The following is a 27,570-nucleotide window of genomic DNA, read 5'->3' as shown; positions in this document are numbered from 1 at the left end:
GACCCCAGAGCTCACAATCTAATCTCCTATCACACAGTGTATCACTACTCCCATCATCCCTGACCCCAGAGCTCACAATCTAATCTCCTATCACACAATGTATCACTACTCCCATCATCCCTGACCCCAGAGCTCACAATCTAATCTCCTATCACACAATGTATCACTGCTCCCATCATCCCTGACTCTGTGGCTCTCACCCCCGGATTTCTGCCATGAGTGGGGCTGATCTGTGGATTATTAGTGTTGTCTCCGCAGTTTGTGAGCCGGCTGCGGCACAAGTTTCCATCATGTCCTGGTGTGTGCGCTTCGTCTTAGGCGTTGTCGGTCTCTGGCTTTTCTCGCACTGCTCCATGTGATTACAGTTTTGGTCATTTTTTGGAGACGTCTAGACAATGGCTGCCAGTGATAAGGCTCCTGATCCACGGCGGGATTAGGAAGGAATCGTCCGATTCTCGTAACTGTGACGCTCCCAACTTTCATGCTTCTTTTATGACCAGAAGTTCCTCTAGACGCCAAATCTTCCCCCCAAAATTGCAACATCCATTGTGAAGCCTCCACATGTCTGGAGACAGGGCAGCCCCCACACTGTCCATGGTGGTCCTCCTCTGTAGGAATCTGCATTGTCGCAGTGTCACCCCCTCCCCAGTTTTGACTGCCGTCCTGTGGGCCCCTCGGGGGAATCACGACATGGATGTCCTTGTCACGATAATGTATAAAATGGAGTAGGATTTTTCATTATCCCTGTTATCACACATGCTGTGGGCTCTGACCCCCCCTTCTCTTTTTGCTTCGGCTGGTGTGTGTGTGTGTGTGTGTGTGTGTGTGTGTGTGTGTGTATCCTAAACCTCTCATTCCCTCCCACCACAAGAATGTTCACGACCTCTGTAGCTGCAATAGAAAATTCTCCCATCTAGTACCAGCTGAAACTGGTATAGTCTCTCTCAAAAGACATGAGGTTCTTTGTTCTATTATAGTGAGATATTGGGCCACCGATTTGGGCTAGCAAACTACGGAGTACATATTGCGAATTCCCAATCGGTAGATCTGTCAATCACTAAGCGCTAGCAGCTAAACACGAGTACAAAGTGCGGATTTCTCCTGAACCGTGTGGACCAACTAGTCCGAGTGTGGTATCATTAGAAAGCAAATTTGAATATAAGATGAATGATGGCGGTGCTGTGACTCTGCCATGTTCTGAAGCCAAGATTTGAGAATTATAAGTATTGCTGGTACAATTTGTAACTTTGAGGAGAGGGGAGGGTGGAGGTAAAGCAGCCCCTTTAGTGATGTCACAAGCCTGCAGGTATAAGTCACTGCACTCAACCCAGCCTTCATTCTTGCCTGGGATTTCACTACAGAAAGACCTCCTGATGCACTGGGATATTTGGCTCCGCCTACCAGCATGGTTAGCTGACATGATCTAAGCAAATGAGTTTTATCTTTCTTTAATCCATTTTTTTTTATAATTGCTGTACATACTTCTAATTGTCTCATATTGTAACATCTTTATATACCTTTTATAAACACTGCCTAATCTTTTGGAGTAAACTATAAACCTACTAGTTCGTATTCTCCATTTTCTGTGTGAATTTTTCACATGCCTGCAGTTAATTACGCTACTAATTTGGGTTGGCTCGAAACCCTCTCTGTGAGAAGTCTGAGCTGGTGGCAGCGAAGTGTGTTCTGGCTAGGTGGGTGCCGCTGGCAGCGACAGAACGGGGTTGTATAAGCTATTGTCTGGCTGCGGCCTGAGCATTTATAATTCCCTGGCTGCGGTGTGCCTGCTAGCCAGTCCACAGTGAAGCGGCCCGTCCGGCGACTAATCCCAGGTGTAGTTCCCTGACTGACCTGAGGGTAAGGGGGGCGCCGGAGAACTGCAAGCTCCGAAGCGGAACTGGAAAGCGGGATATACATAAATCCCTGCAGTTCGTGATATTGTAGCAGCAGTGGGATAACTAAAATAAGCCCCTGCGGTAAATTGATAGGTCAATAGCCTTGTTTGTGTTTTCATTATATTGTAGCAGTGGTGGGATAACTAAGATAAGCCCCCCGCACATGTGATAGCTGTGTGCTGGCCAAAGGTCACCCCGATTCGTGACCTATTGGTGTCGGCACGGTGGGAATCGTGACAGTCCTCCTCTGTAGGAATCTGCATTATCGCAGTGTCACCCCCTCTCCAGTGTTCACTGCCGTCCTGTGGGCCCCTCGGGGGAGTCATTACATGAATGTCCTCCTCTGTAGGAATCTGCATTATCGCAGTGTCACCCCCTCTCCAGTGTTCACTGCCGTCCTGTGGGCCCCTCGGGGGAGTCTACATGAATGTCCTCTGTAGGAATCTGCATTATCGCAGCGTCACCCCCTCTCCAGTGTTCACTGCCGTCCTGTGGGCCCCTCGGGGGAGTCTACATGAATGTCCTCCTCTGTAGGAATCTGCATTATCGCAGCGTCACCCCCTCTCCAGTGTTCACTGCCGTCCTGTGGGCCCCTCGGGGGAGTCTACATGAATGTCCTCCTCTGTAGGAATCTGCATTATCGCAGTGTCACCCCCTCTCCAGTGTTCACTGCCGTCCTGTGGGCCCCTCGGGGGAGTCATTACATGGATGTCCTCCTCTGTAGGAATCTGCATTATCGCATCGCAGCGTCACCCCCTCTCCAGTGTTCACTGCCGTCCTGTGGGCCCCTCGGGGGAGTCTACATGAATGTCCTCTGTAGGAATCTGCATTATCGCAGTGTCACCCCCTCTCCAGTGTTCACTGCCGTCCTGTGGGCCCCTCGGGGGAGTCTACATGAATGTCCTCCTCTGTAGGAATCTGCATTATCGCAGTGTCACCCCCTCTCCAGTGTTCACTGCCGTCCTGTGGGCCCCTCGGGGGAGTCATTACATGAATGTCCTCCTCTGTAGGAATCTGCATTATCGCAGCGTCACCCCCTCTCCAGTGTTCACTGCCGTCCTGTGGGCCCCTCGGGGGAGTCTACATGAATGTCCTCCTCTGTAGGAATCTGCATTATCGCAGCGTCACCCCCTCTCCAGTGTTCACTGCCGTCCTGTGGGCCCCTCGGGGGAGTCTACATGAATGTCCTCCTCTGTAGGAATCTGCATTATCGCAGCGTCACCCCCTCTCCAGTGTTCACTGCCGTCCTGTGGGCCCCTCGGGGGAGTCATTACATGAATGTCCTCCTCTGTAGGAATCTGCATTATCGCAGCGTCACCCCCTCTCCAGTGTTCACTGCCGTCCTGTGGGCCCCTCGGGGGAGTCTACATGAATGTCCTCCTCTGTAGGAATCTGCATTATCGCAGCGTCACCCCCTCTCCAGTGTTCACTGCCGTCCTGTGGGCCCCTCGGGGGAGTCATTACATGAATGTCCTCCTCTGTAGGAATCTGCATTATCGCAGCGTCACCCCCTCTCCAGTGTTCACTGCCGTCCTGTGGGCCCCTCGGGGGAGTCATTACATGGATGTCCTCCTCTGTAGGAATCTGCATTATCGCAGCGTCACCCCCTCTCCAGTGTTCACTGCCGTCCTGTGGGCCCCTCGGGGGAGTCATTACATGAATGTCCTCCTCTGTAGGAATCTGCATTATCGCAGCGTCACCCCCTCTCCAGTGTTCACTGCCGTCCTGTGGGCCCCTCGGGGGAGTCATTACATGGATGTCCTCCTCTGTAGGAATCTGCATTATCGCAGCGTCACCCCCTCTCCAGTGTTCACTGCCGTCCTGTGGGCCCCTCGGGGGAGTCATTACATGGATGTCCTCCTCTGTAGGAATCTGCATTATCGCAGCGTCACCCCCTCTCCAGTGTTCACTGCCGTCCTGTGGGCCCCTCGGGGGAGTCATTACATGGATGTCCTCCTCTGTAGGAATCTGCATTATCGCAGCGTCACCCCCTCTCCAGTGTTCACTGCCGTCCTGTGGGCCCCTCGGGGGAGTCATTACATGGATGTCCTCCTCTGTAGGAATCTGCATTATCGCAGCGTCACCCCCTCTCCAGTGTTCACTGCCGTCCTGTGGGCCCCTCGGGGGAGTCATTACATGGATGTCTGCGGTCATGTGCTGTCCATTATGCTCGGGTCCCTCCAGTACAAGTCTTCTCACAGGTGGGGCCAGCCCTCGTATGAGACGTGATTGGTGAGCAGTAGGACGTCACATGATCAGGCATGCGCCCTGTAAGGGCGCCTAGAGGGGACCGAGTATCATGTGACTTGTAATGAGGACGACCGATTCACGAGAATTTAATTTTTACAGTATTTTTCTTCTTTCAGCCGCTGGAATCATCCATAAATCTGCAACTCAGCGACATCTGAACAAGAGGACGCCGCACATGGACACGACATACATCTCCAGCACCCGAGGGGGCGACCGGACCCTCCTATCTGTCACCAATGACAGCAACACGTCCAACATCACCGAGATTCCCAGTACCTATGTGACTGACCCTGGGGACATCACTGTGGTCTCGGCGAGCACAGTGAGAAGGGATAGGAATGCCACAGAGAGGGACATGTCCATCCAGACTGCCGCCTCGGTGCCAGGCAGGTACCCATCATATGTGGTGACCACGTACCCATCCACCACCTCTCACCATGGGCCCAGTCCCACCATCCCAACCACCATTGTTCCCACTGCATCACCCAATACGAGGAGCAGCCCCAAGACTCTGGGGGTCACCACCAACACCTCATCCATTGATCTGTGGATTTCCTCATCTTCTGTTCTGCCATCAGCTGTCACCAGCGCGGCGGCGGCTTCATCACCTCCCGGAGGAATGTCCTCACAGTCCCGACAGCCGCCATCACTGAGCTCCTCCTCATCATCCCCCCCCATCTCCACATTAGTCTCCTCAGCTTCACCGCCAAACACTGACACCACCGAGACCTTTCACCCCTCGACCGCCATGTCCTCAACCGCAGGGTCAGCTGCCCCATCCACCACACTGACGCCATCTCTCCTCCCAGAATCCACGCCAATAACAGAGAAGACCCCCATGTCCTCTGTATCGCCAAGTAATGAAGTGTCCACAACTAACTATACCATTACCGTCAGTCCAGAGCCCCCTCACGTGCTCACGGAGAAGAGGTCACATGATGATATGATGCAAGATGTCATCACAACAGTGAAACCATTGACGACTGGAACTGAAGCAATGTCCTCAGAGAAGTCAAAGGGGGTCACAGTGGGAAGTCATCTCATGGGGACCCCAGTACAGACCGGAGGTAACGCTTCATCTACCACATCCCCCAACATCCCAGTAACTATAACCCAGCGGGACGCCATACAGAAGATGTCACATGACACCATGGGGACATCGGGGGCTGGAAGCTCAACAATGACCACCACTGATCGGGTTGTCGAGACCCAGACCCTCCAAATGCACCACAAAACTGAGGCGCCAGCAAACACCACAGTCAGCACAAAGACCCTTCCTTACCCTCCTCCGAGCACTGCACCTGCAATGAGGCATTCCGCCACCACTGTACCAACCTCTCCCACCACGACACCCCCGAGGGATACTCCCACCATCACACCCCCGAGGGAGGCTCACACCACCACACCCCGGATGGATACTCCCATTACCACCCCCCCGAGGGATACTCAAACCACCATACCCTCGAGGGATACTCCCATTACCACACCCTCGAAGGATACTCCCACCACCACACCCCCGAGGAGTACTCCCACCAGGACTCCGTCTAGGAATACTCCCACCAGGACTCCTCCGACTCCCCCCGCTGCAGGTGAGAACATTGCTGCACCATTTGCATGCTGTGTACACCTTGTATCACTGTGTAACCCTGTTCCTGTATTTCCAGTTAGTCTCTGCGCCTCTAGTCCTTGTCACAACGGGGGTCTCTGTGTGGAGAGCAGGGACCTGATGAGCTTCAGATGCGATTGTCCAGTGGGCTGGAGTGATGATCTCTGCAGCACCGGTGAGCTCTGGCGTGTGATCCATGGGAAACCATCAGAGGACTCTTCATTCTCACCATGCAGGGTTAGAAATATAGGGTGCTTTTTCTCTGGAAACAGCGCCGCCCCCTTGCACAGGATGTGCCTGGTACTGCGCCTTATAGACTTTAACAGTCTGCAGTACCAGACATGTCCTGTGGACAAAGAGATGGGCACTCAATTATCAGCCATGTTTTTCTAATCTTGGAAATCCCCTCTCACCACAGCGAGAGTGCAGACCCCTCCATCTGTGCTAATGGCGGAGCCTCACTGGTGCTGTTTGTCTTTCAGATGTGGATGAATGTCTCTCCAACCCCTGCCCAGTGTTGAGCACATGCGTCAATTCGAGGGGCTCCTTCGGCTGCCAGTGCCCTCTGGGGTACCTCCTAGAGAAGGGCGCCGGCTGCGTTCTCGGTGAGTGGTGTAGGTAGGAGGAAGCGGTGCGTGGAGGACAGGCGCAGCGATCCTGCCGCTCAGCATAGGACCTGCCACAAGGGCCCGTGCCGGCCACTGTACCGGCCCCCAGCTGACACACTGCAGCGACCCCACCTGCTGCGTGAGCAGGGCAGGCTCAGAACTACTGGAGCAATCAGATTTCCTCTCATTGACAGCAAGCAGTGATCGAAAATAGTCACTAAACAGGAAAAGAACATGTTTTTATACTGCAGTCACAACCAGAGCTGCATCCATGGGGCCTGAAACTGACGCATTGTGGGAGACGTAGTGTTTATGCCTCACTGTCTCCCACAATGCAACGCTCCAGAGTGCAACGGGGTAAGGAAAACGAGTAAACGCAGCTCTGGGTGTGGCTGGAGTGAATGCAGCTCTGGGTGTGGCTGGAGTGAATGCAGCTCTGGGTGTGGCTGGAGTGAATGCAGCGCTGGATGTGGCTGCTGGGAATGCAGCTCTGGGTGGCTGGAGAATGAGGGCAGCTCTGGGTGTGGCTGGAGAATGAGGGCAGCTCTGGGTGTGGCTGGAGTGAATGCAGCTCTGGGTGTGGCTGGAGTGAATGCAGTTCTGGATGTGGCTGCTGGGAATGCAGCTCTGGGTGGCTGGAGAATGAGGGCAGCTCTGGGTGTGGCTGGAGTGAATGCAGCTCTGGATGTGGCTGGAGTGAATGCAGCTCTGGATGTGACTGGAGTGAATGCAGCTCTGGATGTGACTGGAGAATGAGTGCAGCTCTGGGTGTGGCTGGAGAATGAGTGCAGCTCTGGGTGTGGCTGAAGAATGAGTGCAGCTCTGGGTGTGGCTGGAGAATGAGTGCAGCTCTGGGTGTGGCTGGAGAATGAGTGCAGCTCTGGGTGTGGCTGGAGTGAGTGCAGCTCTGGGTGTGGCTGGAGAATGAGTGCAGCTCTGGGTGTGGCTGGAGTGAGTGCAGCTCTGGGTGTGGCTGGAGAATGAGTGCAGCTCTGGGTGTGGCTGGAGAATGAGTGCAGCTCTGGGTGTGGCTGGAGTGAGTGCAGCTCTGGGTGTGGCTGGAGAATGAGTGCAGCTCTGGGTGTGGCTTGAGAATGAGTGCCGCTCTGGGTGTGGCTGGAGAATGAGGGCAGATGAAAGGCAGTGCACCCCTCTGGACGTTGCTCCCTCATCTATGTGTCCCCCAATGTTCTGCAGTCAGGACGTTTCTCGGACACGTCGAGATCCCCTGGAGATTCCTCGGTGGCGCGGACATGAAAGACAGCGGATTACATCAAATCAAGGAGGACATTGCATACATAGTGAGTATGGGGGCGGCCATCTTAGGTGGGTGTGGTCACAATAGTAAGGCAGGGGGAGGGGCTTAGAATGAGTCTTCCAGGCAGCAGAGGGTTAACCTTGTCTTTAGGGGGACTGACTATAATCTGCTAATTACAGCTGCAGTCCTCGTTCTCCGCCATATCTGGTTATTACCAGTCCACAGTCACCAGTGACAGGTAAGACGCGCATGTGATGATGTCATACGGCCCCTGATGAGGTCACACTACAGTGCAGGCAGCGGAGGATTCTGGGAGGGTCTGTGCATCACTTCATCTTGTTTTCATCCGCAGTCACACCGGTCGGAACGACTTCTTCCTGCAGAATCTTTTCTCTCTGGAGTCCAACGTGACGATGTTTGATCTATTGCGCAGCCTGCAGAGCTACGCCAAAGTGTGCGAGACCTCGCCGCAGCGGCCCAGGTCCTGCCAGCTGGTGCTGCACCTCCATCACCGAATCCGGGGTAAGCTCTATGTATAACGTAGATGGCAGCATACCGTACATCCCGCAGCAGGTGTGGTCTACCGTACATCCCGCAGCAGGTGTGGTCTACCGTACATCCCGCAGCAGGTGTGGTCTACCGTACATCCCGCAGCAGGTATGGTCTACCGTACATCCCGCAGCAAGTGTGGTCTACCGTACATACTGCAGCAGGTGTGCTGTATCGTACATCCCTCAGCAGGTGTGGTCTACCGTACATCCCGCAGCAGGTGTGCTGTACCGTACATCCCGCAGCAGGTGTGGTCTACCGTACATCCCGCAGCAGGTATGGTCTACCGTACATCCCGCAGGAGGTATGGTCTACCGTACATCCCGCAGCAAGTGTGGTCTACCGTACATCCTGCAGCAGGTGTGCTGTATCGTACATCCCGCAGCAGGTGTGGTCTACCGTACATCCCGCAGCAGGTGTGGTCTACCGTACATCCCGCAGCAGGTGTGGTCTACCGTACATCCCGCAGCAGGTGTGCTGTACCGTACATCCCGCAGGAGGTGTGGCCTACCGTACATCCCGCAGCAGGTGTGCTGTACCGTACATCCCGCAGCAGGTGTGCTGTACCGTACATCCCGCAGCAGGTGTGCTGTACCGTACATCCCGCAGCAGGTGTGGTCTACCGTACATCCCGCAGCAGGTGTGCTGTACCGTACATCCCGCAGCAGGTGTGCTGTACCGTACATTCCGCAGCAGGTGTGGTCTACCGTACATACCGCAGCAGGTGTGCTGTACCGTATATACGGTGTTGTGTACTCTACAGTATATATGGCAGACGACATCATGTACTGTATATACGGTGTCCGGTGTGGTGTACTGTATATACGGTGTTGTGTACTGTACATTATATATGGCGCAAGGCATCATGTACTGTATACAGTGTCCGGTGTACTGTATACAGTGTCCGGTGTACTGTACTGATAGAGCGGGGTGTTGTGTACAGTATATACGGCGTGGGGTGTTGAGTGCGGTACATATGGGGTGTCGTGTACGGTACATACGGGGTGTTGCATGCGGTACATACGGGGTGTCGTGAACAGTACATACGGGGTGTCGCACGCGCGGTACATACGGGGTGTCGTGTATGGTACATATTTCACAGGGTGTCGCTCACAGTAAATGCGGGGTGACGCGCGCGGTACATGCGGGGTGACGCGCGCGGTACATGCGGGGTGACGCGCGCGGTACATGCGGGGTGACGCGCGCGGTACATGCGGGGTGACGCGCGCGGACTCATGTACCCCGTATAGCTCGCTCTTTCTGTGTTGCAGCCCTCAGTCTGTGTCACGTGAGGAGCCCCGGATGTGACAATGAGACGGCCGCCTGTGCCGATCCCGCCGGTGTCGCCGTCTGCCAGTGTAAGCCGGGGTACTTCAAATACAGCAAAACTGACCATTCGTGTCGAGGTGAGACCCCCGAGCTCCCACATCCTGTGGTTGTTGTGTGGCGGGTGTTGTCGCAGTGGCTGATCTGATGCTTTGTTTCCTTCCTCAGCCTGTGACGACGGCTACAGACTGGACAATGGCGCCTGTGTGAGGTGAGGAGGGGACGGCGCGCCCGGGAGGGCTTGTCATGTGGTGGCGAGGCCGGGGGTCTGCTTCATTCTACGCTTTAGACCAGGGACGTCACTTCCTCCTGGACGGAAAGTTCTTTACAATTCTCTTTGCATTTTAGTTACTCACAATTTTCAATATCGTTGCCAGATTAGTTAGAGCTGGAATCTGATTGGTTACTCTATGCGTTACTCACCGTCACCACGTAAAAGATCTTCTCTGTGCAGTAAACGCCGTCATGTCTTTGTTTTCCAGGTGTCTCTTTGGCCTTGGAGGATTCAACTGCTCGAACCGTAAGTCAAGTTGACACTGTGTGCCGGGGGTACACTGCGTGCTGAGGTGTCTGGGGTACACTGTGTCGGGGTACACTGTATGCAGGGGTGTCAGGTGTACACTGTGTGCCGAGGTGCCGGCGGTACACCGTGCGTGCTGGAGTGTCGGGGGGCACTGTGTGTTCTGGAGTGTTGGAGGGGCACTGTGTGCTGTGGGGGACACCATGTTCCGGGGTGTTGGAGGGGCACTGTGTGCTGTGGGGGACACCATGTTTCGGGGTGTTGGAGGGACGCTGTGTGCTGTGGGGGGGACACGGTGTTCTGGGATGTTGAAGGGGCACTGTGTGCTGTGGGGGACACTGTGTGCCGGGGTGTTGGAGGGGCACTGTGTGCTGTTGGGGACACGGTGTTCTGGGATGTTGGAGGGACGCTGTGTGCTGTGGGGAGACACTATGTTCCGGGGTGTTGGAGGGACGCTGTGTGCTGTGGGGGGACACTGTGTTCCGGGGTGTTGGAGGGGCGCTGTGTGCTGTGGGGGGACACGGTTTCTGGGGTGTTGGAGGAGCACTGTGTGCTGTGGGGGGACACGGTTTCTGGGGTGTTGGAGGAGCACTGTGTGCTGTGGGGGGACACGGTGTTCTGGGGTGTTGGAGGGGCACTGTGTGCTGGGGGGGACACGGTGTGTTCTGGGGGGGGGACACTGTGTGTTCTGGGATGTTGGAGGGGCACTGTGTGCTGTGGGGGACACTATGTTCCAGGGTGTTGGAGGGGCACTGTGTGCTGTGGGGGGACACTATGTTCCAGGGTGTTGAATGGGCACTGTGTGCTGTGGGGGACACTGTGTGCCGGGGTGTTGGAGGGGCACTGTGTGCTGTTGGGGACACGGTGTTCTGGGATGTTGGAGGGACGCTGTGTGCTGTGGGGAGACACTATGTTCCGGGGTGTTGGAGGGACGCTGTGTGCTGTGGGGGGACACTGTGTTCCGGGGTGTTGGAGGGGCGCTGTGTGCTGTGGGGGGACACGGTTTCTGGTGTGTTGGAGGAGCACTGTGTGCTGTGGGGGGACACGGTTTCTGGGGTGTTGGAGGAGCACTGTGTGCTGTGGGGGGACACGGTGTTCTGGGGTGTTGGAGGGGCACTGTGTGCTGGGGGGGACACGGTGTGTTCTGGGGGGGGGGACACTGTGTTCTGGGATGTTGGAGGGGCACTGTGTGCTGTGGGGGACACTATGTTCCAGGGTGTTGGAGGGGCACTGTGTGCTGTGGGGGACACCATGTTCTGGGGTGTTGGAGGGACGCTGTGTGCTGTGGGGGGACACTGTGTTCTGGGGTGTTGGAGGGGCACTGTGTGCTGTGGGGGGACACTGTGTGCTGGGGTGTTGGAGGGGCACTGTGTGCTGTGGTGTTGGAGGGGCACTGTGTGCTGTGGGGGGACACTGTGCTGGGGTGTTGGAGGGGCACTGTGTGCTGTGGGGGACACTATGTTCCGGGGTGTTGGAGGGGCACTGTGTGCTGTGGGGGACACCATGTTCTGGGGTGTTTGAGGGACGCTGTGTGCTGTGGGGGGACACTGTGTGCTGGGGTGTTGGAGGGGCACTGTGTGCTGTGGTGTTGGAGGGGCACTGTGTGCTGTGGGGGGACACTGTGTGCTGGGGTGTTGGAGGGGCACTGTGTGCTGTGGTGTTGGAGGGGCACTGTGTGCTGTGGGGGCACACTGTGTGCCGGGGTGTTGGAGGGGCACTGTGTGCTGGGGGGACACTGTGTGCTGGGGTGTTGGAGGGGCACTGTGTCTCTTGTGTGGTCTGTACATCTTACAGTAAAACTCTCCTTGTTGCCCACAGCAACCAATCAGAGCTCAACTTTCATTTTACCTCAGCAGTGTAAGAAATGGCTGGGGTCATCACCTTCCTGTCATCTGTGTGATTCTCTGCGGAGGGCGTCATGATGTGTATTGTGACTACGGGGGCAGGGATTGTGACTATGGAGGGCAGGGATTGTGACTATGGGGGGCAGGGATTGTGACTATGGGGGTATATATATATATTGTAGGGATTCACTCGCTCAGGTGCATAGGAGGAAACAGGAGGCACATTCTCTTTAATGTCCATGTAGGTTTATTCACTCCATAAACCATTTAGGAAACATAAGCAAACGATATTCAGTCTTATACCAAAAATAATAAAATACATAAATTTTATTATAACACCAATAAAATCAATCAAGTAAATACCATATATAACCAAGGGGAACCAAAAAATACAGAAAAACGACCCCTGGACGAAGCTTTCCTGAGCGAAACGTGCGTCGGGTGTCGTGGGTCCCTGGCTGGTGGTCTATACTGGGTAAATATGTTCCCTTTACTTGCTTTTTTCTAATGCTGTTATTATATCCTCTGATGCTTCGGCTAAGGCCGGGGACACACTTAACGTATAAAAAAACGGTCCGTTTTTCACTGCCGAGAATCGCACAAATGTTTCAAAAACAGTGATCCGTGTGCAGTGCGAGGATGCGATTTCCTCGCATCAAATGATCCGTGTGACATCCGTGTGACATCCGTATGGCATCCGTATGCCGAGATTTTCTCGCAAGCTTGCAAAACCGACATCTAATGGATTTATGTGCTCAAATGTTCGGGAAATTGAGACATATATATATTCTGTATTTATATTTCATTCAGCGCGATATCTGTGAAAAGCCGGTAATTCAATTGCCGGCTTTTCAGTTCTCCTGCACAAACCCGACAGGATATGAGACATGATTACATACAGTAAACCATCTCATATCCCTCTTTTTTTGCATATTCCACACTACTAATGTTAGTAGTGTGTATGTGCAAATTTTCAGCACTGTAGCTGCTAAAATAAAGGGTTAAATGGCGGAAAAAATTGGCGTGGGCTCCCGCGCAATTTTCTCCGCCAGAATGGTAAAGCCAGTGACTGAGGGCAGATATTAATAGCCAGGAGAGGGTCCATGGTTATTGGCCCCCCGTGGCTAAAAACATCTGCCCCCAGCCACCCCAGAAAGGGCACATCTGGAAGATGCGCCTATTCTGGCACTTGGCCACTCTCTTCCCACTCCCTGTAGCGGTGGGATATGGGGTAATGAAGGGTTAATGTCACCTTGCTATTGTAAGGTGACATTAAGCCAGATTAATAATGGAGAGGCGTCAATTATGACACCTATCCATTATTAATCCAATTGTTTGAAAGGGTTAAAAAACACACACACACATGATTAAAAAGTATTTTAATGAAATAAACACAGCGGTTGTTTTAATATTTTATTGCTCTCTCATTCCATTTTCAGACCCTCGCTTGGCAAAACAATAAACACACAAGATACATACCCTCTCTGATGAACCGTCACGTCCCACGAAGTAATCCATCTGAAGGGGTTAACTAATATTACAGGCAGAGCTGCGATAAACCACTCGCTCGTGCCTGTAATCCCCGGGTGCTGAAAGGAAAGCAGTGATCTATACTTACATTCAGTCGCGGTGAGGCGCCCTCTGGTGGATGTTCTCATGAACTGCAGCCTGGGAACTTTTTCCCACGCTCCAGGTCATATGAGAACATCCAGCAGGGGCGCATCACCGCGACTGAATGTAAGTACAGATCACTGCTTTCCTTTCAGCACCCGGGGATTACAGGCACGAGCGAGCGGTTTATCGCAGCTCTGCCTGTAATATTAGTTAACCCCTTCAGATGGATTACTTCGTGGGACGTGACGGTTCATCAGAGAGGGTATGTATCTTGTGTGTTTATTGTTTTGCCAAGCGAGGGTCTGAAAATGGAATGAGAGAGCAATAAAATATTAAAACAACCGCTGTGTTTATTTCATTAAAATACTTTTTAATCATGTGTATGTGTGTGTTTTTTAACCCTTTCAAACAATTGGATTAATAATGGATAGGTGACATAATTGACGCCTCTCCATTATTAATCTGGCTTAATGTCACCTTCCAATAGCAAGGTGGCATTAACCCTTCATTACCCCATATCCCACCGCTACAGGGAGTGGGAAGAGAGTGGCCAAGTGCCAGAATTGGCGCATCTTCCAGATGTGCCTTTTCTGGGGTGGCTGGGGGCAGATGTTTTTAGCCACGGGGGGCCAATAACCATGGACCCTCTCCTGGCTATTAATATCTGCCCTCAGTCACTGGCTTTACCATTCTGGCGGAGAAAATTGCGCGGGAGCCCACGCCAATTTTTTCCGCCATTTAACCCTTTATTTTAGCAGCTACAGTGCTGAAAATTTGCACATACACACTACTAACATTAGTAGTGTGGAATATGCAAAAAAAAGGGGATATGAGATGGTTTACTGTATGTAATCATGTCTCATATCCTGTCGGGTTTGTGAAGGAGAAATGCAAAGCCGGCAATTGAATTACCGGCTTTTCTATAGAACACCGCTGCGTATTTCTCGCAATGCACACGCATGGTCCGTGTGTAATCCGATTTTTTCGCGCACCCATAGACTTTCATTGGCGAGTCTCGGCCGAGATACGCTGACAATCGCAGCCTGCTGCGAGTTCCCTCGGATCCGAAATACGGTGGAGAAAATATCGGATGATGGGAGCTGAACCATAGATTAACATTGGGCCGAGTGCTATGCGATTTTTTATCGCATAGCACTCGTCCGTATTACGGTCTAGTGTGACCCCGGCCTTACAATGGTTCTGAACCCTTAAAAACTTTACCATTTGTTGATATTTATTCCTAGCTGGTACTTTGCACTTTATCTTTATATAAACTAATATTTTATCATATATATGCACTGGCTTTGGGTTCAATGTCATTGACGGCTGTGGTATCAGGTGTATTATTAATGTTTTATATATAAGTCCTTTGAATATGTGATTACTTTGCTGTCATTATGATGCTGATATTGTGAAGGTTACTCCATATTGACTGTTACCACTTTTTCCAGCCATACCTTGTGGTTTTTCTGTATTTTTTGGTTTCCCTTGGTTATATATGGTATTTACTTGATTGATTTTATTGGTGTTATAATAAAATTTATGTATTTTATTACTTTCTCGCTTAGTGCTTTTTCTTTGGTGTATTTATGACTACTTGCCTGGCGTAATAATGATTTAGGTGCGGTTTATAGGTGTAATAATCAGTCTTATACCAGACAGATGAATCCTCCAAAGTCCATAGTGGAGCTCCGCTCTCTCTCAGACCTGTAGGCACACAGGCTGTGCTATGTCCAGCACGCGGGCTCTGTCTGAAGCCTCAGACACAGAAAGGCTTCTTCCTCTCAATACACAGACTCCTGTCTGTAGTGTCCCGCCTGGACACACGGAAATCTGTCCACACTGACAGGTTCCCATACTCACAAACCATGTGCCAAACACACCTCCATTATGTAGCCTGAAACCACACCCAGGTACCCATCACATAATTAGACATGTGGTTCTGACATCACCACAGGTCCTGAAGAAAACATAGATAGGCATGGTTATGCCCCTTACCTAGGGGTGAGGTATATGGGTAGCCAGACCCTCCCATCTCTCATAGCTACCCGTAACCCGGACCTAAATATACTACACAATTCCTTATAGCTTTATGTGCATTACAGAAAACACTCCGGGTCACATCACAGCGACAAGCCTTCTCTGTGATACATACCTCCCGTCGACTATCCAACCTTTAGCCACGCTACAATATATATATATATATATATATATATATATACACACACACATACATACACACACTGTAAGATTGCACTTACTGAGTGTATTGGGGACACTCGCTTGGCACGGGATACAAGCTCTCAGGCACGGTTTTTCTTCTAACACAGTCCACACGGTTTATTATGGCATCATAAACCGGGTTATGCACAGTTCATCATATACACTTCATAGAACACAATAGGCACCAACTGGAGACATTAAGTTGCAGCTTTATCTTTAGACACTTCATATTCGGCTTTATCTCACAGACACTAAACATGCTGGACCTCTCACTTCGTCCAGTTACCATGGGTGTCCGTACGCCGAACAGTTCTTCAATGTCCCTAGTCATATAGCGCACATGACATTGGGTCGCGGTCTCTAAACACGCTGGTCCTTATCTGTCCAGTTGCGGTGGGTGACCGCACAGCATCCCATCCGCTGGGTTACCTTCCAGGAGCTCCTGCTCCACCCGCTGACTCCTGTCAGTTCTCTCTCTCAGGGAAGCTGCCGACCTGGGATCACCGTCCCGGGCAATGCCTTGCTCACCAGGCCACCTGACAGTCCAGATCCTCAGACGGGCTGCAGCTTCCCCAAACGCAGTGCCATCACGGACTCTGCACCCGCGTCCTCTCTGTGTGCTATTCAGGACGTCCATCCCCATCTGGCACCGTCCAACACACAGGACCCCAGGTCCAAGGCCTCCCCCATGTGCTCTTCAGGGATCTAGTCCTACTCCCAGGACCGCCCAACACAGAGGCCCTCCAGGACCTGGCACACAGACCACTCCGGTTCACCCATTTTATCCATGTGACCCACACGGTCACATTATATACTTGTAGCCACTCCCATAGGTGGGAGGTGGCTAGTTCAACCATTATAACCACAGATAAGCCTCCATGCATATCCTAAGGAGCACATGCAGCGCCCCCTGGGTGTAACATGGGTCACTGCATCACTAAAATGGCGCTATAATAATGAATAATAATATATATATATATATATATATATATATATATATATATATATATATATAGATATATATATATAATATTATTATTATTTATTATTATAGCGCCATTTAATCGGGGTGTCATACTCACATTCTCCTTATAATCGATATTAATCAACCCAAAATGTCATTGACAATCCAAGTACAATAATCCAAATTATTTTATTACTAAATCAGAGTAAACAATCACATAAAACAAGTAATAATAATAATAATAATTTTATTTATATAGCGCCAACATATTCCGCAGCGCTTTACAAATTATAGAGGGGACTTGTACAGACAATAGACATTACAGCATAACAGAAATCACAGTTCACAACAGATACCAGGAGGAATGAGGGCCCTGCTGCTCGCAAGCTACAAACTGAGAACACACTAAGTAAATCACAGATAATCACTCGGGTCACCACATAGACATATGAGGAGATCCAACCAGCTCCCTATGTACCAAAGCTCAACACGGTGTACACTTCACACACGCACGTCACACACGCACGTCACACACGCACGTCACACACACGTCACACACACATCACACACGCAAATCACACACTCACGTCACACACTTCACACGCACGTCACACACGCACGTCACACACACGTCACACACACGTCACACACACATCACACACGCAAATCACACACTCACGTCACACACGCACGTCACACACACACGTCACACACATGTCACACACATGTCACACACACGTCACACACACGTCACACACGTTACACACACATGTCACACACACGTCACACACGCACGCGTCACACAGACGTCACACACACACGTCACACATGCATCACAGACACTTCACACAGGTCACACACAAGTCACACATGGGTCACACACACACACGTCACACACACACGTCACACACACGTCACACACATGTCACACACACTGAAAGATAGTTGTTTAAGTGGGCACCATCACACAATATTATAATAATACTCGTCTGGGATCACCACTATGCATGTAAAACATATTCATAACAACCATTTCAAGAACCAGGTACATGCATATACGTGTAGGATCACCACACAAAACACTGGTAGTTTCGAAAAGTATAAATTTTATTTTTCACACCAAACCAGACAATACACACTATTAAAAACATTTAAAAACTATTCCACATTGGAAAATAACTGTTAGATCCACATAATATCATATTGCAATAAAGCATACAGAAATATATAGATATAGTAATAAATATCAATGCCCAACTGTTTGATATTACTCTATAGCGAAGAAACACATAAAATATGTGCTCCCTGTCATGCAATGCACGCGGTATGTAGACAGACCATTGGGTGTGGATCTGAATGGTCTAAGGGGGAGAGAGGAAGCCCAAATGCAGTCTGAGGAGAGGTTTTTCAGAATATAGTAATCATAATCTAGTGGGATATAATAATCCTGACATCAAATGCCTCAATGTGCATGGCAGTCCCCAGCATTATGTCTAAACATTCTCATGATGTTCAAATATCCAGGCAACCCAAAGTATGCTCCCCCATAGCCTCAGATAATAGTCCGACCAAGTCATGAAGAGCAATACTTCACCCTATACCGTCTCACAGGTCCACTACCGTCCTCATGGTCGCGAGTGCAGAAGTACAGTCCGGGCAAGGTGTAAGGACCCACGCGTTCCGACACACTGTGTCTTTCTCAAGGTGGTAATGTCCGTGACGGGCATATTCTTACTATTTATAGATACCTTAAATTGCAGTTTTATTTCAGCTGCGAGATGCGGCTTGCGGCTGGAGAGAAAGTATGTCCAGGAATGACCCGGAGATGAACCTCTCAGGTCAAGAGTGATACTGCGCCTGCGCCGGAGTTGCCGTATTAGAGGAACTCTGTATGTTCCCCTTATCCTAATATGCGCATGCGCAGCTTTTGTCCGCAATATGCGAGCATTCTTCATGCTTATGGAGGCTTAAAGCGCCGTATATACTGACATTGGCTATGATCCGTAGGAATTCCACTTGCCATTGTATACGCTTGCATTATCATTATTTATAGACACAGTCTGTCAGCACCCTGCGTCTTTGCATATGCGCATGCGCTGTGCGTACTGAGCCGGAATTACCAATACGCTTGCGCACTGCTGATTAGACATACATACGATCACAATTCACCCTTACCCCAAGCAGAGTGGTAATAAGGGGTATATTATAGGCAACCAACTGACAGTTATTGTTTTAGTCCAACATCATTTTAAAGTGTCTTAGTGATTTAAGGAGGATGCCCCTCATATCCCAAATTTTTCTTTTGTTCTTTTTACCTCCTCCCCTTTACATATATAAGTATGGACTTTTCCTATAGTCATATGGAAACAACCCCACATTTGGGTAAGAGGTGCATTGGCCCATCACCATATGGTGTTTTCATTCAGGTAGACTTATGCAAGCCAGGTCGCTCTATATCAGGATAGTTATACCATAGATTATACATAATCCCAACATACAAATTGTATTTACAGTTAGGTCCATATATATTTGGACAGAGACAACATTTTTCTAATTTTGGTTATAGACATTACCACAATGAATTTTAAACAAAACAATTCAGATGCAGTTGAAGTTCAGACTTTCAGCTTTCATTTGAGGGTATCCACATTAAAATTGGATGAAGGGTTTAAGAGTTTCAGCTCCTTAACATGTGCCACCCTGTTTTTAAAGGGACCAAAAGTAATTGGACAGATTAAATAATTGTAAATAAAATGTTCATTTCTAGTACTTGGTTGAAAACCCTTTGTTGGCAATGACTGCCTGAAGTCTTGAACTCATGGACATCACCAGACGCTGTGTCTCCTCCTTTTTGATGCTCTCCAGGCCTTCACTGCGGTGGTTTTCAGTTGATGTTTGTTTGTGGCCTTTCTGTCTGAAGTTTAGTCTTTAACAAGTGAAATGCATGCTCAGTTGGGCTGAGATCAGGTGACTGACTTGGCCATTCCGGAATATTCCACTTCTTTGCTTTAATAAACTCCTGGGTTGCTTTGGCTTCATGTTTTGGGTCATTGTCCATCTGTAGTATGAAACGACGACCAATCAGTTTGGCTGCATTTGGCTGGATCTGAGCACACAGTATGGCGGCTCTGAAGACCTCAGAATTCATTCCTGTGTCACATCATCAATAAACACTAGTGACCCAGTGCCACTGGCAGCCATGCATGCCCAAGCCATCACACTGCCTCCGCCGGGTTTTACAGATGATGTGGTATGCTTTGGATCATGAGCTGGACCACGCCTTCGCCATACTTTTCTCTTTCCATCATTCTGGTAGAGGTTGATCTTGGTTTCATCTGTCCAAAGAATGTTCTTCCTGAACGGTGCCGGCTTTTTTAGATGTTTTTTAGCCTTTTTCTTCTTGATGCTTATGAGTGGCTGCACCGTGCAGTGAACCCTCTGTAGTTACTTTCATGCAGTCTTCTCTTTATGATAGATTTGGATATTGATACGCCGACCTCCTGGAGAGTGTTGGTCACTTGGTTGGCTGTTGTGAAGGGGTTTCTCTTCACCATGGAGATTATTCTGCGATCATCCACCACTGTTGTCTCCCGTGGGCGCCCAGGTCTTTTTGCATTGATGAGTTCACCAGTGCTTTCTTTCTTTCTCAGGATGTACCAAACTGTAGATTTTGCCACTCCTAATATTGTAGCAATTTCTCGGATGGGTTTTCGCAGCTTAAGGATGGCTTGTTTCACCTGCATGGAGAGCTCCTTTGACCGCATGTTCACTTCACAGCAAAACCTTCCAAATGCAAGTACCACACCTCAAATCAGCTCCAGGCCTTTTATCTGCTTAATTAAGAATGACATAACGAAGGGATTGCCCACACCTGTCCATGAAATAGCCTTGGAGTCAATTGTCCAATTACTTTTGGTCCCTTTAAAAACAGGGTGGCACATGTTAATGAGCTGAAACTCCTAAACCCTTCATCCAATTTTAATGTGGATACCCTCAAATGAAAGCTGAAAGTCTGAACTTCAACTGCATCTGAATTGTTTTGTTTAAAATTCATTGTGGTAATGGCTATAACCAAAATTAGAAAAATGTTGTCTCTGTCCAAATATATATGGACCTAACTGTATATAGAAAGTGTAAACATACAAAAATAATAATAAAAATATAAATAATAATAGCCAACAGAGATATTGTTCTGTACACACTACGGAAAGATCCCAAATGGGATCTTCATACCAGGAACCATGTGTACTTAGCCCAAGTGCATAGACTACATAGGGTGGCAACCTTAGTTTGGCCAACCCAGCCCCATACGCTCCCCATGTGGACCGAGGGTCTCTGCGATAGGCCAGATGGTGTATTTCTTGTTGTACTTTCTTGAATAGTCCATGTTTAATGCACACGTCACACACACACGCAACACAGACACTTCACACAGGTCACACACACGTCACACGCACTTCACACACGTCACACAGACACGTCACACGCACTTCACACAGGTCACACAGACACGTCCAACGCACGTCACACACACATTGTAACGCTATTGCCTGCACACCTGCATGGTTCCCCTACCCTCTCCATGCGTACTCACCACCCTGCCATGTGGTGTGGTCCCTGGTGGGTTCCCTGCTTCCTAGTTCTCAGTGGCGCATGCACTGCCATGTTCTTAAAGGGCCAGTTTGCACACCTGCAAGATGGCTCCCAGCTAATAGCTAGGAGGCATTCTGTTTAAAAGTCACCCTCCCCAATAGTGAGGTGCCGAAGCAACAGGTATTGGCAGGCACGGTACCGCACAGGGAATGTGCCTCAGACTGCGGACCCCTTATGGAAGAAGCTAATAGGAAACAGCGTGCAGTGCCAATTCCCCCCTTACACTACTCCCCCAGGTGATGCACTAATTGGGACGCCCAGCGAACCAACGGGAAGAGAGAGGAAGCGGCGTCCGGCCACACCCACAAGGGTTAAATCCAGGTGCCGGGGTCAGTTCCCTCCTCTTTCTCCCCGGCTGACCCTCCGGAAGCAATACTTGAACTTTTAAAAATAACGGTATTATTATCGTCAGCTTTAGTCACAGCGGAAGTGGAGGGAAGGGCGAAGCTTCGTAGCCGCTCATTGGCTGGCCGCCCGTCGGTCGCACACTGGGCCCACGGCTGTGAGCCCGTTGCGAAATGTAATTTGGCCCTCCCCGCTTATCAAATTAATAAACTGTGACCGACTAGTTCAACCCATCTAGGCCTGTTTGTGTTGTTTTTTTCGGGATTGGTGGTAGGGGGGAAGGCACTATTAACGACACATGGGTCTCCGCAGTCTAGGTAGTGTGGTAGTCTACTAGTGAGTTGTGAGGTCCCCTGGTCCTTGTACGACCAAGCCTGAACCCGAAGTCACTGGTCCTTGTGAGGCCAAACCTGTGGGGTTAAAGGGGGTTGTAGACAAGCTCTCTATATAATGGGGGGTTGTAGATGAGCTCTCTATATAATGGGGGTTGTAGATGAGCTCTCTATATAATGGGGGGTTGTAGATGAGCTCTCTATATAATGGGGGGGTTGTAGATGAGCTCTCTATATAATGGGGGGTTGTAGGTGAACTCTGTATATAATGGGGGGTTGTAGATGAGCTCTCTATATAATGGGGGGTTGTAGATGAGCTCTCTATATAATGGGGGGTTGTAGGTGAACTCTGTATATAATGGGGGGTTGTAGATGAGCTCTCTATATAATGGGGGGTTGTAGGTGAACTCTATATAATGGGGGGTTGTAGATGAGCTCTCTATATAATGGGGGTTGTAGACCAGCTCGCTATATAATGGGGGGTTGTAGATGAGCTCTCTATATAATGGGGGTTGTAGACCAGCTCGCTATATAATGGGGGGTTGTAGACGAGCTCTCTATATAATGGGGGTTGTAGACGAGCTCTCTATATAATGGGGGTTGTAGACCAGCTCTCTATATAATGGGGGTTGTAGATGAGCTCTCTATATAATGGGGGTTGTAGGTGAACTCTCTATATAATGGGGGGTTGTAGACCAGCTCTCTATATAATGGGGGTTGTAGACGAGCTCTCTATATAATGGGGGTTGTAGACGAGCTCTCTATATAATGGGGGGTTGTAGACGAGCTCTCTATATAATGGGGGTTGTAGACGAGCTCTCTATATAATGGGGGTTGTAGACGAGCTCTCTATATAATGGGGGGTTGTAGACGAGCTCTCTATATAATGGGGGTTGTAGACAAGCTCTCTATATAATGGGGGGTTGTAGACGAGCTCTCTATATAATGGGGGTTGTAGACGAGCTCTCTATAATAATGGGGGGTTGTAGGTGAACTCTGTATATAATGGGGGGTTGTAGACGAGCTCTCTATATAATGGGGGGTTGTAGACGAGCTCTCTATATAATGGGGGGTTGGAGACCAGCTCTCTATATAATGGGGGTTGTAGACGAGCTCTCTATATAATGGGGGTTGTAGACGAGCTCTCTATATAATGGGGGTTGTAGACGAGCTCTCTATATAATGGGGGTTGTACACGAGCTCTCTATATAATGGGGGGTTGTAGATGAGCTCTATATAATGGGGGTTGTAGACCAGCTCTCTATATAATGGGGGTTGTAGACCAGCTCTCTATATAATGGGGGTTGTAGATGAACTCTCTATATAATGGGGGGTTGTAGACGAGCTCTCTATATAATAGGGGTTGTAGATGAACTCTCTATATAATGGGGGGTTGTAGACGAGCTCTCTATATAATAGGGGTTGTACACGAGCTCTCTATATAATGGGGGGTTGTAGATGAGCTCTATATAATGGGGGTTGTGGACGAGCTCTCTATATAATGGGCGTTGTAGACGAGCTCTCTATATAATGGGAGTTGTAGACGAGCTCTCTATATAATGGGGGTTGTAGACGAGCTCTATATATAATGGGGATTGTAGATGAGCTCTATATAATGGGGGGTTGTAGGTGAACTCTCTATATAAGGGGGGTTGGTGACGAGCACTCTATATAATGGGGGTTGGAGACGATCTCTATATAATGGGGGTTGTAGACCAGCTCTCTATATAATGGGGATTGTAGACGAGCTCTCTATATAATGGGGATTGTAGATGAGCTCTCTATATAATGGGGGGTTGTAGGTGAACTCTCTATATAAGGGGGGTTGGTGACGAGCTCTCTATATAATGGGGGTTGGAGACGATCTCTCTATATAATGGGGGTTGTAGACCAGCTCTCTATATAATGGGGGTTGTAGACGAGCTCTCTATATAATGGGGGTTGCAGACGAGCTCTCTATATAATGGGGGTTGTAGACGAGCTCTCTATATAATGGGGGGTTGTAGATGAGCTCTCTATATAATGGGGGTTGTAGACCAGCTCTCTATATAATGGGGGGTTGTAGACGAGCTCTGTATAATGGGGGTTGTAGACGAGCTCTCTATATAATGGGGGTTGTAGACGAGCTCTCTATATAATGGGGGTTGTAGACGAACTCTCTATATAATGGGGATTGTAGACGAGCTCTGTATAATGGGGGTTGTAGATGAGCTCTCTATATAATGGGGGGTTGTAGGTGAGCTCTCTATATAATGGGGGTTGTAGACCAGCTCTCTATATAATGGGGGGTTGTAGATGAGCTCTCTATATAATGGGGGTTGTAGACGAGCTCTCTATATAATGGGGGGTTGTAGACGAGCTTTGTATAATGGGGGTTGTAGGTGAGCTCTCTATATAATGGGGGTTGTAGACGAGCTCTCTATATAATGGGGATTGTAGACGAGCTCTCTATATAATGGGGGTTGTAGACGAGCTCTGTATATAATGGGGGATTGTAGACGAGCTCTCTATATAATGGGGAGTTGTAGACGAGCTCTGTATAATGGGGGTTGTAGGTGAGCTCTCTATATAATGGGGGTTGTAGACGAGCTCTCTATATAATGGGGATTGTAGACGAGCTCTCTATATAATGGGGGGTTGTAGACGAGCTCTCTATATAATGGGGGTTGTAGACGAGCTCTCTATATAATGGGGGTTGTAGACGAGCTCTCTATATAATGGGGGTTGTAGACGAGCTCTCTATATAATGGGGGTTGTAGACGAGCTCTCTATATAATGGGGGTTGTAGATGAGCTCTCTATATAATGGGGGATTGTAGACGAGCTCTCTATATAATGGGGAGTTGTAGACGAGCTCTGTATAATGGGGGTTGTAGGTGAGCTCTCTATATAATGGGGGTTGTAGACGAGCTCTCTATATAATGGGGGTTGTAGGTGAGCTCTCTATATAATGGGGGTTGTAGACGAGCTCTCTATATAATGGGGGTTGTAGACCAGCTCTCTATATAATGGGGGTTGTAGATGAGCTCTCTATATAATGGGGGTTGTAGACGAGCTCTCTATATAATGGGGGGTTGTAGACAAGCTCTCTATATAATGGCAGTTGTAGACGAGCTCTCTATATAATGGGGAGTTGTAGACGAGCTCTGTATAATGGGGGTTGTAGGTGAGCTCTCTATATAATGGGGGTTGTAGACGAGCTCTCTATATAATGGGGGTTGTAGACGAGCTCTCTATATAATGGGGGTTGTAGACGAGCTCTCTATATAATGGGGGTTGTAGACGAGCTCTCTATATAATGGGGGTTGTAGATGAGCTCTCTATATAATGGGGGATTGTAGACGAGCTCTCTATATAATGGGGAGTTGTAGACGAGCTCTGTATAATGGGGGTTGTAGGTGAGCTCTCTATATAATGGGGGTTGTAGACGAGCTCTCTATATAATGGGGGTTGTAGACGAGCTCTCTATATAATGGGGGTTGTAGATGAGCTCTCTATATAATGGGGGATTGTAGACGAGCTCTCTATATAATGGGGGGTTGTAGAAGAGCTCTCTATATAATGGGGGGTTGTAGACCAGCTCTCTATATAATGGGGGTTGTAGACGAGCTCTCTATATAATGGGGGTTGTAGACGAGCTCTCTATATAATGGGGGTTGTAGACGAGCTCTCTATATAATGGGGGTTGTAGACGAGCTCTCTATATAATGGGGGTTGTAGACCAGCTCTCTATATAATGGGGGTTGTGGACAAGCTCTCTATATAATGGGGGTTGTAGACGAGCTCTCTATATAATGGGGGTTGTAGACGAGCTCTACATAATGGGGGTTGTAGACGAGCTCTCTATATAATGGGGGTTGTAGACGAGCTCTCTATATAATGGGGGGGTTGTAGACAAGCTCTCTATATAATGGGGGGGGGTTGTAGACGAGCTCTCTATATAATGGGGGTTGTAGACGAGCTCTGTATATAATGGGGGGTTGTAGACGAGCTCTCTATATAATGGGGGTTGTAGACGAGCTCTATATAATGGGGGTTGTAGATGAGCTCTGTATATAATGGGGGGTTGTAGACGAGCTCTCTATATAATGGGGGTTGTAGACGAGCTCTCTATATAATGGGGGTGGTAGACGAGCTCTCTATATAATGGGGGTTGTAGACGAGCTCTCTATATTATTATTATTGTTATTATTGTTATTATTTATTGTTATAGTGCCATTTATTCCATGGCGCTTCACATGTGAGGAGGGGTATACATAATAAAAACAAGTACAATAATCTTAAACAATACAAGTCATAACTGGTAGAGGAGGAGAGAGGACCCTGCCCGCGAGGGCTCACAATCTACAAGGGATGGGTGAGAATATAGTAGGTGAGGGTAGAGCTGGTCATGCAGCGGTTTGGTCGATCGGTGGTTACTGCAGGTTGTAGGCTTGTCGGAAGAGGTGGGTCTTCAGGTTCTTTTTGAAGGTTTCGATGGTAGGCGAGAGTCTGATGTGTTGTGGTAGAGGGTTCCAGAGTAGGGTTGATACGCGAGAGAAATCTTGTATGCGATTGTGGGAAGAGGAGATAAGAAGGGAGTAGAGAAGGAGATCTTGTAAGGATCGGAGGTTGCGTGTAGGTAAGTACCGGGAGATGAGGTCACAGATGTATGGAGGAGACAGGTTGTGGATGGCTTTGTATGTCATGGTTAGGGTTTTGTACTGGAGTCTCTGGGCAATGGGGAGCCAGTGAAGAGATTGACAGAGGGGAGAGGCCGGGGAATAGCGGGGGGACAGGTGGATTAGTCGGGCAGCTGAGTTTAGAATAGATTGGAGGAGTGCGAGAGTGTTAGAGGGGAGGCCACAGAGCAGGAGGTTACAGTAGTCAAGGCGGGAGATGATGAGGGCATGGACTAGGGTTTTTGCAGATTCTTGGTTGAGGAATGAACGGATTCGTGAAATATTTTTGAGTTGAAGTCGGCAGGAAGTGGAAAGGGCTTGGATATGTGGTTTGAAGGAGAGATCAGCTTCAAGGATTACCCCGAGGCAGCGAGCTTGTGGGACTGGGGAGAGAGGGCAGCCATTTACTGTAATGGTTAGGTTTGTTGGGGGGTCGCGTGAGATGGGGGAAAGATAATGAATTCTGTTTTGTCCATGCTGAGTTTTAGAAATCTAGCGGAGAAGAAGGATGAAATAGTGGACAGACATTGAGGGATTCTGGTTAGTAGGGAGGTGATATCTGGTCCAGAGATGTAGATCTGTGTGTCATCAGCATAGAGGTGATACTGAAAGCCATGAGATTCTATGAGCTGTCCCAGGCCAAAGGTGTAAATGGAGAAGAGCAGGGGACCAAGGACTGAACCTTGTGGGACTCCGACAGTTGGGGGGCGAGGTGAGGAGGTGGTGTGTGAGTGGGAGACGCTGAATGTCCGGTCTGTTAGGTATGATGAGATCCAGGATAGGGCCAAGTCTGTGATGCCAAGGGATGAGAGGGTCTGTAATAATAGGGAATGGTCCACTGTGTCAAAGGCAGCCGACAGGTCGAGGAGGAGGAGGACAGAGTAGTGTCGCTTGCTCTTGGCGGTTAAGAGGTCGTTGCTGAC

The 27,570-nt window shown here is 49.4% G+C and overlaps 1 protein-coding gene across 1 annotated transcript in view; it reads left to right on the top strand.

Moving 5' to 3' along the window:
* Window positions 1-27,570, top strand: part of HEG1 (heart development protein with EGF like domains 1) — a 127,751-nt gene that overhangs the window by 34,476 nt on the left and 65,705 nt on the right. The window contains exons 2-10 of the mRNA XM_077273341.1: window positions 4,262-5,734; window positions 5,810-5,926; window positions 6,234-6,356; window positions 7,557-7,660; window positions 7,797-7,855; window positions 7,970-8,139; window positions 9,438-9,572; window positions 9,661-9,703; window positions 9,975-10,012. Coding sequence (XP_077129456.1) covers window positions 4,262-5,734; window positions 5,810-5,926; window positions 6,234-6,356; window positions 7,557-7,660; window positions 7,797-7,855; window positions 7,970-8,139; window positions 9,438-9,572; window positions 9,661-9,703; window positions 9,975-10,012 — 2,262 coding nt within the window. The remainder of the gene's footprint in view (window positions 1-4,261; window positions 5,735-5,809; window positions 5,927-6,233; window positions 6,357-7,556; window positions 7,661-7,796; window positions 7,856-7,969; window positions 8,140-9,437; window positions 9,573-9,660; window positions 9,704-9,974; window positions 10,013-27,570) is intronic.

The sequence above is a fragment of the Ranitomeya variabilis genome, chromosome 7 (assembly GCF_051348905.1).
Source record: "Ranitomeya variabilis isolate aRanVar5 chromosome 7, aRanVar5.hap1, whole genome shotgun sequence".
NCBI classification, from domain to species: Eukaryota; Metazoa; Chordata; class Amphibia; order Anura; family Dendrobatidae; genus Ranitomeya; species Ranitomeya variabilis.
Note: the sequence above shows the minus strand (reverse complement) of the source record. Positions and strands in the feature narration are given on the sequence as shown.